This window comes from Saccoglossus kowalevskii, chromosome 3 (assembly GCF_978046115.1).
Source record: "Saccoglossus kowalevskii chromosome 3, keSacKowa6.1, whole genome shotgun sequence".
NCBI classification, from domain to species: Eukaryota; Metazoa; Hemichordata; class Enteropneusta; family Harrimaniidae; genus Saccoglossus; species Saccoglossus kowalevskii.
In genome coordinates this window covers 32,336,159-32,349,124 of record NC_140643.1, presented here as the reverse complement: position 1 = coordinate 32,349,124, position 12,966 = coordinate 32,336,159, and the positions used below count along the sequence as shown (strand labels likewise).

Below are 12,966 nucleotides of genomic sequence, written 5' to 3'. Positions count from 1 at the left end.
GTGACAAACGACACACCAAACGACGAAGAATTACTATTTTAACTAAAAACAGCACCATCACACTAGTGTATAATCCAATTACGGATAAATTTGAGTGCTGTATCGACATAGGCTTTCTTCGTATTCAGTTTCGTATTCCATTATTGTTTTCATGTTTACTTCTATCGGGACCACACCTGAAATATTTTAACACGGAATAATACATCTGTTACGTAGTTAGTGAGCTAATGCAATACTGCCCTGAGTCGGTGAGATGTTCGTCAATCCACCACCGCCATCGATATGAGTCACTTTAGTCCTATTGCTTAATATAGTTATAAAAACGGTAATATTCGCATACTTCAGCCTACGTTTCCGGGGACTAAAGTGACTCCATAAGGACGAGTCATATTCTGGTCACGTGACCATACACCATTCCTTCCCCCCCACCCCCCCACCCCGTAGCCATAACCAGCTTTACAGCATGCAGCCAGGACAGTTCGAGAGCGCTTGTTAAAAACAGCCGTAGTACAAAAAACTGCATAGAAGTCAAAAAAGGGGAAGCCATTTCATTGCCTCCAGCAGCTTATTTTTTATGGAATTGGAAATAAGGATAGGGCCACAATTGTGATACGCACTCTCTAGATGGCGCTGTTCAATTCAACAGCTGAAAGCCCTGCTGAAAGCTTGCTCGAATGATTTTGAACATGGAAACGAGCGACTTATTGCCACGCTATAGAGCTGAGCATTGCTCATATTCTTTATCTAACATGTAAGACCGCCATCGACGGACTGAATTAAGCCTGTTATGTCAATTATCGATTTAAATTATCGTACATAAATTACCAACCGCCCCGCTACAATCGAGCTCGCTCACGAAGTGGGTCGAAATCATGGCCGTTCTTCACAGTACGTTGAGTTCGGTGAGCAATAATGCGATAGTCAATCGAACAAGCAAAATGCATTACCACTATTAGTCAGTTATAACTGATATGTATAAAAATTTTAGATTCAGTATTCTTCTCAGCGCCTTCGATAGCTCAGTTGGTAGAGCGGAGGACTGTAGTGGAATGCCATAGTAATCCTTAGGTCACTGGTTCGAATCCGGTTCGAAGGAGGTTGCAAATCTTTTATCATCATATTTTTTTTACTTTTGTTTAACATGAACTTTTTTATCGTGTATATTTCGCGACATGAGAATTATGTGATATTTTTTTTATCGTCATATGTTATTTTTATTTGATATTTTCCATTTCAGACGTTCGGGAATGTGTTACTGGCATACCATACACGTACTGAAATCACAACAATCACATTTTAGAAGCCTAAATAAAAAACGAAATTCGCTGAATCTATCAAATTATTATTTTTAAGTCAATATATAGGTTAATATAAGTGTCGTTATATAATGTAATATGAGACTATGTCCCCGGAGACTGTCTTTAACGAATCACGTGGAAACCAAACAAAACAAACGCCGAAAACAGGGTTTTGCCTTGACGGGTTTACATGTGTTTGATTTGAATGGGGTCTGTTTGCAGTGGTTTGATTTAGGCAGGTATCTGTTTTACACAGGATTCGATCTAGACAGATTTCTGTTTTACACGTGGCTTGGCTTATATTTCTGCTTGATAATAGTTCGATTTAAAAAGGGGTCTGAATGACAGGTTAGACAGCGGTTTCTGTTTTAGACAGGGGTTTGGTTTAATCAGATTTCTGCTTTAGACACGGTTCGATTCAGACAGGATTCTGGTTTAGACAGGGGTTCGGTTAGTCGAAATTTGAAGCCACAGTTAGGCAACAACCAACAGCCAACTTCTAGTACCATAGACACGTATAGAAACAAGAGAACTGGTGATGGTTGTAGAACCATAACTGCCTCAGCTCAAAGATTGTTATGTAATACAGGGGAATGTGAAGGGAAATGTATTCTAATGTTATCTCTGTGTAATTTACAATATATCTGCATTAACCTTCACTTTGAAGGACAATATGGGAGTTGACTTAAATGACTGGTAGAAGCAATGGACACATTGTGGGATATCAAAATATGGATGATAAACAGCAAGTGATATTTCCAGAGATGTAGTTGGAATTTAAGCAAAGGAGTGGCCTATTAATCCATGAAACATACTCACACATATCCGTACATATCCTGTTTTATTGTGTGTGGACAAAGCTGTCATGCACACAATCAGAAAAATATGTTATTACTGTAAATAATTATGAACAATAAAAACTGAAATTTAGAAACACTATGAACAATTAATAAGGAAAATATGTGATTTGCTGTACAGCTTCCAGAAAATTATTACAAGTCCCGGAAGTGCATACGAGTCATCAAAACATACAGTTTGGTGACAGTTGGGAATGATACCAAGATTTAACAATTTCATGAAAACATTGCAATGTTCACATGAAACACATGAAACGGATGTGCATTGGTCAAATTTTGTATAGTTTCAATGAGCACCTGTATATATTTTGACAATAAAACCCTCATTCACATTGTGTTTATTTTTTATTAATTTTTTTTTTATTACTTCCTTATTAGTGTATTAATACTGTATACTTTTACTAATATCTGTAACCATTGCCACTCTCTCCAGGGAGTGAGTAAGTGTTAATAAATAAATAAAAAATAAATAAGATAGTAACAAGTAAGTGTATAAACCCGAATGAAAAATCCGGAGTCACGGCAAATACTTCTAGCGAGTCACCCCTCTAAAAACGTCATTACTGTACCAATGACATTGCACTTCCATAAAGCAGCAGTTTCCATCTTCAAATAACCTTGATACCCTGGCGAAGCATGTCTATTGTTTCACAACGACTGTCCCAAGGGATTTTCGTCCTCTCAATTTCTCAAGATAAACGTCCCAAGGTTGTAAGTTTTGTTTACTAGAAGGACATGTCTTTTGGCAACATTTCTTGTATTAATTTTCATTGCACAAAAAAGTAGCAAATACTGTTACTGAAGCACAGAATTTGCATGATTTTTTCTCTCCGGTCATTCACGCAAACTGCAAACGAAGTCTTTTACCTCATCCATAGTTGTTGACACTTTGCAACCGCCTTGTATTGTGACGTATTTTGACCCCGGATTCTGACCTTGCATTCTGGCTACATTTACTGCCCTTTAATACCACTTCAATTTCCTTTCATTATTTCATCCAGATTCCACGATATTTAATATTTAAAACCAACCTTCATTTCAAAGTCACTCTAGTTATCACTTTTCTAAAAATATTTTACTGATCAAAAGACTTTCCACTCCCATCATGCAATCCCCCATAGTACTTCCGGAAACACAGAGGCGATCGCCAACATATCTATAAATAACCTCGCTCTCAGGAGCTGAGGAATAACGCCAGGCGCCCTCTCCACGTTGATTGGTCACGTTGATTGGTCACAACGCGGTCACGTGGTGATGACTAAAACTGAAAAAACAAACTCGAAGTCAATACAGAAAGTCCAGTGACCTTGATGCATTGTGCACAGTTGTAGTGTTCATCAAACAAAAACATGCCGAGGCTGAACCTCGGTCATTATTTTTTTGTTCGGGTCATTACAATTGAATATTGACCGACTATTTGTGTATTATTACATGGATGTCCCCACGAATGCGAATCGTCACTGTTAATGCCCTGGACTGAGCCCAAGAATAACGTATATGTAATAACTGCGTAACTGTAATGTGTAACTGTAATGAAGTTGGTGATGAAAAACATTACCTTTTCCGATGTAACCATGACACAATTAGGGAATTAAAAAATACATTATTTACAGTAATCTATGTTTATTCCCCTAACTACGAGTACAACTATTAGATAGGGATGATAGTTTTGTTTTGATTTTTTTCAAGTTTTGATGTTAAGTTATTTTGTAGTAGTCTAGCAAAATTGGTTTTTCATGTTTTGGAATTGTTTCAGCTTATTTTGTATGTGTTATTTTGGACTTTACACTAGCTCTGTATTGTGTATGTGCCAAATAAAGTATCCTATCCTTTCCTATGTGTCAGAACGATATGAATAATGCATACGTTCGAGCCAGGTAACAAGGTTATATCTACTCATATGTACAGTGCATAATGGCGACTAAAAGGTCACTTTGACAATTATGGAAGATTTCCAAAGATTTCCAAAGTATAAGGTACACCCTGATATCATATCGCTGGTCCCCCACAACGTCTGGTCACATTTATATATAAAACAGAAGACATTATTTTTACCTGAAAATATAATTGTTCTCAATATATTTCAATACTGTTCCACGTTCGCTTGACTAGAAGTCTTTGAGAGTATGCTCTGAATATGCAGTGTACTTTTTTGGATATTATAACAACGTTCTGTTATTCCATTTGACTGTAGTGATTACAAATGGAAGTTTTTCATCAAATCTTATGATGAGTGATTTTGAAAGCATACCAATGACTCTATAATCTCTAAACAAATCTCAAAACAAGATTTCCAACAATGTGGACTCCTGCATTGATGTTTGCACTGCAGCTGCAAATCATCAAAAAAAATGACTACAATGTGCAATGCGCATGCGCCATTGACTTTGCGATTGGTCAGTGTCATCGCGGTCATCACCGCTGGGAACTCTACACTAATTTATATAAACATTGTAAACTGTTTATATTATGGAATTGTTACGCCATTGTTCAGAATCAAATCGATGGTAACTAAAGATACATTCCGTGAAGCTATATTAAATCCAATATGATGAGGAATGTGACTATGTAACTACGGTTCCATCGTTATTATGATGTAGTATGTTTTAAATATTTGTGCTGAATTAGTTCCTCAGTGGTCAGGAAAAAGGTAGCGGCATGGTGGTGCAAACTAACCCCACATAATTTTATAGCTAAATTACCCCGAATCGAACCTCAAATGCCAGCTCGCCACTCACACGTATGATGTGTGTGGCTCAAGAAATTTCACAGTGCGCGCTGGGTTTGCATTGTCCCAGTCATGAATGGAAATAGTTTGAAACATTGTTTTTAGTTTGTTGTCATATCCAACATTTTCTTTTAAAATAAACGGTCGAGACATATCAAATAAACATAGGAATACAAAGAATTATTCACCGTTTATGTGGTGCCATTGTTGCAGTTCAGTTTGGGTTAATTTTGAATAAGATCTGGTCAACCTCTTGCACAGTCCATAAGTTCACGAAGTTACAATAGGTCTGTGTAACCTCGTTTCCGAGTAATTCACCTATTCACCCCATCACAGTATATTCCTAATTATACAAACTTTAATGTAAAGTACAGAATTCATTTTAAGCATGCAGTCGTGATGATATGATGGATTCGGACGGCGAACCAAAAACACGGCACGCAATGTCGCAGTAGCACGTAACACAAAGTTGAATGCGATGATGTAGACATGTTTGACCCTGTCGTATGATAGTGCATACGGTGTTATCATGAATCATAATCATAAACCATAATCACTAGCATTTCGCAGGTAACAATTGAAGTACGCTTCAATAAAACGCCCTCATCAACTGAGAATTAAGTTACTTTTGTTTTTTGCTATTTTATTTCCCGTTTGTGGGCATCATGTCTAGTACATTGTTTAGATACCTGGCTTCCTCGCTCCGTTGTGGCGTTTCTACGGTTAGTATAAGGAACCCATTGATGGCGTAGTAAATCAGTTTATCGCCCCATAAGTCATTCTGCAAGTATATAATATTCTCATTTTATTGGTCTTCACAAGAAGCGCGGAAACAGTCTCCAATCGTTAATAATTTCAAAACTCTGTATATTTTAAAGTTATACTACTCAATAACATACTAATCATTTGAAAAAAATATGTAATATATTCCCAAAAAATTCGTATGTGATGAAGCTATGCAGGGTTCAAAAAGAGTGTGATGTCATAGGGTGATTTATGGTTCTTTCATTTAATGGTTGTTATAATAGTCACTGGTCACTTTTAATAGCAGCCGCTTACATGTACCGAACTACGTGACGTTCTCTAGTATATTGACATTTTGTATATTAAAGCAAAAAATACAAATAACAAATACCATGAAAATATTACAACCATTTAACATGTGTGTTTCCATAGTTACATGTTCAATCATAGACTTTAAAAATACTAAAATAAAAATGTATTGTAAGGTCTACGTTTCAATGCACCGGGCCATTAGCTAAGTATACGTAGTAGACGTTATACGGTTCCCCTGCCCGTATCTTGTGTATAAATCTACTTGTCCCCGTAGTAAAAACAGCGTTAGTATTAAATTAAAGTACACACTTTCCAATTGGCGTACATACGGGCCAGTTTGTTTACACCTGCGGTAGTTAGCCGAAAGCGGAAATACAGTACACTGACAATTACTTTCACGTGGGGTAACGTCACGACCTGAATGTGTTATCACATCAGACTGTTTACTGAGAGTGGTTCTGCTAACGGCTATGGTTATTTGACCTGCATGTATAAGAGAAAACAATAATGGGCACTTTTTCAAACATTTGACACAATTTTAATAATTTGTGATATTTGATCCCGAGACCCTTTCTTTGTGTAGAAGGTGCTCCGCTCATCCCGCCCGACACATACACGTCAGACATACGCGGACCTTCAGTGTAACCGCACTCCAGGGTGCTCTAAGTATCCATCTAGAATGTTATCTCTGAAATGCCTTGTATCGGCAACTTGTTAATAAATACCTTACTAGGGTTCGTAGTGGCTACCCTCGATCCATGGTTACTTAGGATTGTTGTTGTGTAGTGCTTTGTCTACGAATTACGTGGCATCTACTATTACGGTCGTTAATGTTATAGCTTGATTGAAAACATAAAAAACGAGTAGAAATTATTATTGATGTATTACTAGAAATGACAATATTGCCTAAAACAACTTGAACAATAACGATGAAAACACAAAATATATGGAATCCATGGCATTTCCCCATGTCCAAGGTCATATCGTGTGAAAGGGAAATCGGTTACACCATTAACTCAATTGTTTTATTGCGTGATTAACGATTATATTTTGAAGGCCAAAGAAATTATAAAATATCAATATAGTTAACAGAACCATCACTCAAATCATCGTTGTACGGATTAGTTACATGTAAACTAGTCGTATTCCTGTATTTGAGGCTTTCGAGCTTCTGAACGCCAATAGTATAGTAACTAACCTTGTGATATTTTAAGTCCCATGCTGGTGAGTCAAAATCACCGTGACGGCGGCTCTGTGTCCCAAATACACTGGTCTAGCAATGACGGTTTGCTGATTAGAAACATACATGAACAACGGTTCAGCTACACCTTAAATGGAACCTCGGACTAAATCCTCATTAAATTTATTAAAGGTTTTTCCTAATTATTTTTTGAAAGAAATGTTTGGGAAATGTTATTTTAGACACGTGATGCCAGTAATCGAGTGTTCACCATTGTAATACGTAACCACAGTCACTAGGTCAAGCAGAGTGACTGTGACGTGACTTACTTCGATGTTTACAGGACGCATGGCCTTCAGAACAAGCACTATATTGCAGTGAGTTTTCTTAATAACCCTAAATCATTTCAACGTGGAATGTCTACACAATCATAACAGGATGCAATACAAATGAAAACAGTGTCGCAAACGGGTGGTCACGTGACTATGGTAGAGTATCCAAAATGAATTAACAGGAAATATTTTGATTTCAGTACTCAAATACACTTACAAATAACATATGGCGAACGTCATCAACTATTGAATTCACGAGGTTTTTTAAAAATTGGTTTTAAAAGTGTGTTTTGTTTTCAATGGAGTCCCTGTTTTTTGCGTGGATTTCTTGTCTCTCCTTTCGATTCAAGACTGCAAAAAAAATCAAATTTGTACTGAAACGAAATCTTTTTTTTGTTTAAAACGCCCATAAGTAAAAACAGTTCATCGCCAGGGTCCAGGTGTCAGCCTCGTCGATATTGTAATAAATAGCTGTCCATGTATGATGGCGACATAAACCTTACGAAACAACTACCCATTCCTTTGTGTAGTGTGTACCTGGCTACGCAGTCTCTTCAAAAGTAATTGGCTTTCTTATGCCAAGTCATATAGAACAGAAGACGAGAGTGGTGGCTGTAAAACGCAGGTACAAACATAGATGATAGCTCATAAACTGCATGGTACTTTCAATAGGACATAAAATTATTTGGAGAGTAGCACAACGCGGCACCGAGACATCACCAAGCGGTACAAATTGGAGGTTTTGAGGTTGTTTGAGGATATTGCTCCAACGTTATCAAATCATAAAACAGTTAGGAAAAGTAATATTATGATGAAAATGATTAGTATAACAAATATTACCGTAAATATGGGTTAACAATAGAAATTTACGTAGTTTACTAAGCAGTCTATGCAAAAATGCACAATCATCGCGTCGGAAAAGTTGATCATCTTAACAGTCATTGTGATGTCGCAATTAGACAACGAATATTGTGAGAATATAATTTCTTGTAAACTAGCTACATCAGGAATTAGCGGCATTACAGATTAGCCTAATTAGCTGAAATTAACAGTATTCAAGTGCAAAAGATTTATCGCTGGCTATGCACAATGTGTCTATTTTTTATCAAGGGACTATCACGTTGATAAGTTCAAGACCTGATATATAAATAACCCAAACGTGATATCGACGATAACGGCTGTACCTTCTCATCTATCCCTTGACAATACACGGACGAAGTGATGTACACGATAGAAGAACCGGGTCGAGCAACTAACGTATATGGTAAAACCACGGAGCTAAAAAACATATAGATGCTATTTTTTTTACCAATCGGGCAGTCACGGTCGATTTGAAATGTCGTGCTGGGTGTGAATAGATTGAGGAGATATATACACCCAGAACAACGTTTTCAATTGACTGTGTGGATAACGAAGAAAACATGTCGGAAATGTAACATCGAGATTAACACCGGTACGTGTACAGTGTGTCACCGCATCCGATTGCATGTATCACGGTTCTTCTAGTAACCGTGCATGTGTGTAACACACACCGCATGAGGGGTAAGATAAATCCGTATAACATAATAATGATACGGCTGAAACGGATGTGTTCTACATTGCACACTGTATGTAGCCTGGCAAGTACGAAAATATGCCAGTACTAGCCAACATATATAAACATTATTAACCACAGGTTGCACTAAGTGCATGTTTACAACACTTGTCCGAGTCGTGATAAATGTCGAGACAAACTCCTCCAAATTCCAACAGGAATAGTTTATTAAAACATAGTATACAACATTGATCAGAAGAGGAATGTGAAATGAATATTAAGTTCATGTTTGAAATCTCAAATCAATTAATTACATAATCCAAAATTAATTCATATTGGTAATGCAAGACTGTATGTTTATATACATAACACTGTGTTTCAGCCTGCTACAAATTATACTATGCTGGAGTTAAACGAAATAGAAATTCAATATACATAGCCTAGAGGCGACCGCTAGGAAAACATTGCATAGTTCTCTGGGATATAAGATAACCTTGACATGACTGATGTCAACAACACGACCACCACTGGCAATGCTTCGCATTTCATAATTCCATTGACAAAACAGGTATTATATACATGAGTTTACAAAATCGTATACTTTAGTTCAGCAACACGTGTCCAGATACTCTACAAAATGTTGACCTCGTTTAGAAAATAATAAAAACAATGTAGTCCACAGAGTAAAGTTTGAAAGAAATATACTGTAGCGTAGTACAGGTAAAGTGCATGAACTGTTCAATGGACACGCTGGCCTTTCAACTATAATACATTTCTATTACGTCTGGGGTTATCAGTTAAATGACTTAACTATTTATTCTCTTCACCCAACTCAAAATAATGTTACCGGACCTCATCACGGTCTGAATCGATCAATAGTTCACGTTTTGTTGGTGTTTCGAATTCCCCTGGACCCTCTGTGCAGATGGACTTTAATATGTTTAGAGAGATGATCAGACCTGGAGAATCTTTTCTCACATATACTACATTTGTACGGCTTGATGCCAGAATGTGAGCGTTTATGGCGAGCAAGTTCATCGGATCGCGAAAATCTCCACTTGCACCCTTCCCAAGTGCATATAAACGGTTTTTCACCGGTGTGGCGTCGAAGATGAGCTTTCAGGTGAGAACTTTTGCTGTACATTTTACCGCAATTTGCATAATTACATTTGTGTATTTTGTCATCTGAGTTCGTTTTCTTGGCAGGAGGATCAATCCTAGTCGGGATTTCCATAGTAGTGGTTTTGTCGATTGGTACATGACTTACACGAACTCCAGATGGGGGTAAAATATTGATTCGATTTGCGTTCGCTGTTGACTCTTGCATGTACGCACTGGTTAACATGGACTTGCCAGGTATGGCCGATAGGCCATAGCCCACGGCTTCATCGTGACCGTCTGGACACACAACAGGTGGCTGCTGTTCTGTCGATGGTTGGGATGCCCAGGTCGAAGATTCGGAGCGCATACCATCGGGATTCAACATAATATCTGTATAGTGTTCCAGATATTCCGTGTTAGGTAACTCGGGCAGACTTTGCATGTCTTCACAAAGGAAGTCATTTAATAGAGAAAGTGTGTCCTGGTCCGGGAGCTGTGAATCTGGCTCGTGGTTCAGAGGCGTGATATTGTTCGCTGAGAACTGGTTGATATAAGTAGTAGGAACCTGTGGAGTCCACGGCGTGTTCACATACTGTGCGCACTGACCTGGCGAAATGAAGTTATAAGCCATTTTGTTGATCTGGTTGGAAGTATTGTTCGTAGACCTCTCAATGGAATCAGCCCAACCCTTGGAAAACAGATATTCTAAAAGTACTTCATCACTCGGAACCGGACTTATGTTTTTAGGAGAATTGGTCCCTGAACTTGCACGTGAACGTGAATCGTCGGACGCTGAACTACTGCTATCGCTGTCTTCTTCGCCCGAGGAGTTTAATCTTTGCAATGTCCACATTTCACGTTGAAGGTTGGAACTTGTGCGATAGATATCGAGCATATTGTGACGACTACCCTCACGCTGGATACGTGTATGCCAAGACAGTGCTTAGTCACACACTGAGTCTCCAATCATGGGTTACAGTATTAGTAGCTGTGAGTCGAGTGAAATAGTAGCCTTTTATGAAGCTGTCTGCTGAAGTAGTCCGGTCTGCTTTTCTATTGGCTCCTCAGCGCAAAACCTGTAAGAGGAAAACAGATTAAGAAGTATGAGATCTGGTTGGTTGACTTCACCCTGTGGTTATAATCACACTGGTTAATTTATTATTAAGACCTGTTTTATCTAACTATTTTGCATATAATAGCCGTGCCTTTTATTATAGTAGGCTACTACATCGTATGTACCTGTCTAATCGTTGACATGGTGTTTAATGATGTCACATCGCCATGTAAACAGGCTAGCTGACCAGGGGAGAAATGGAATTTGACCCCAATGTAATCACACTTAGCCGCAAGAAGCCGGATCTGATTTCTCCTCTGGAATGGAAACTTTTTCGCGGGAAATGATCATATAGAAAATATCTCATGGGTATATTGCCAACTTTCTAATATGATAACAGGGCTTGACTTAACGCATGTGAGGTCATAGGGATCAAATATGTTTAGAAATAACGAATGAAATGTACACCTAAATATTTTCTCTGCTAAACCCGTGGTGAATGGCCAACGTACGTCATTAAAGGGGAAAAGTCAAATGGTCAAGATGTAGTAAATACCACCAAATAAAATACCAAACAATGTACCAAGAGTTTTTTTTATTCAACCGACACACATACGTAAAGATAGCAAGATATATATGTTGTTGTTGTTTCGTTAAATTCTCATATACTGCTTGGGGCTTTTGTGAAAATTGACTCTATTCTTTGTTGAAACACAGATACAATATAGTCGCCACGGTAAGGATGTTACAACACGTATATCGAAAATGCAATTGTGATAACGATCTTTTCAAACAGAGTGTGATCCAAGTTGAACTGAATCATCTGTGGTAGCGACTCGGCCTTGTTTTACAACCATTTCTCAATAGTTATCGCTATTTTTCAGACGAAGATGTCCTACTTCATACGATTTATCAAACGGTAATATTTCACGATTCTTATCGACCTGTTGAAATATTTTTGATTTAACGTCTCAATATTAAGTGAGTTGTTGACATAGTATTGGCATGAATATTGAACACAAAGCTGAAAGCAAGATTGATTGAGTTGGTTATCTCCTCATGAGATTTCATAATAAACTGCATTTACATGTTCGAACACAAAGCAGAATGATGGAGAAGATTATATAATATCACGTGTCCTGGTCGCGATATTTCGGTTAGACATGTACAAGTGAGTAACTGTGAGACATCGCCTATACACCCAATATCATGTGATCCAATAACAAACTGATTTGTACATGTGTGTTTTTAACGACGTTTTCGAACTTTTTAATGTTATGTGAAAAAGCTCCTTAAAGTCTGAAGTATGACATTTTGTACGTGTTTGTTCATGTTAAGAACTCGGTCGAGTTTCAATGCAATGTTTTGTTCTGTAATTTAACTGTCCTACAGTGGATTGTCCCATCCTCTACAGTTTATCCTTACCTGAAACTATTAAAAAATATATATAGGAAATCGAACCATTTCGGATTTCACCGTATCAATTGAGAGAAATCTCTCCCGTCTCGTATGAGATACGACTTGAAGTGAGGTTTTCCGAATTACAAGTCACGGTAGTATGCCATAGTTGGTATATGGGTTTTAACAGTCGTGCCAGTATTTTGTTATGTAATTAAACTCACATTATATTCCATTACCACTTAGGGATATATCTCTGAGTGTCTAACTAGTTGCAAGAAATAAAGTTAAATACCAACGTTCTGTGAAATATTAGAAATCAGTAATCTACCGTAAAAACGTACAAGTCTAAAAATATCAAATATGACTTTTTAGCGTAACATTTTCCAAAAAATGCTTTTTCACTTCTATGCATTCTTCGTTCAAAT

The 12,966-nt window shown here is 37.6% G+C and overlaps 1 protein-coding gene and 1 non-coding gene across 2 annotated transcripts in view; one reads left to right on the top strand and one right to left on the bottom strand.

Annotated features, from left to right (window-relative positions):
• Nucleotides 1–1,008: 1,008 nt before the first annotated feature.
• Nucleotides 1,009–1,096, top strand: TRNAY-GUA (transfer RNA tyrosine (anticodon GUA)). The gene is given in 2 exon segments: nt 1,009–1,045; nt 1,061–1,096. It is a non-coding gene; the product is annotated as a tRNA-Tyr (tRNA).
• Nucleotides 1,097–9,194: 8,098 nt separating this feature from the next.
• The window catches only part of LOC100367515 (uncharacterized), a 31,250-nt gene continuing 27,478 nt past the window's right edge, over nt 9,195–12,966 (bottom strand). The window contains exon 2 of the mRNA XM_002734022.3: nt 9,195–11,162. Coding sequence (XP_002734068.1) covers nt 9,866–10,981 — 1,116 coding nt within the window. The 5' untranslated portion in view covers nt 10,982–11,162 and the 3' untranslated portion in view covers nt 9,195–9,865. The remainder of the gene's footprint in view (nt 11,163–12,966) is intronic.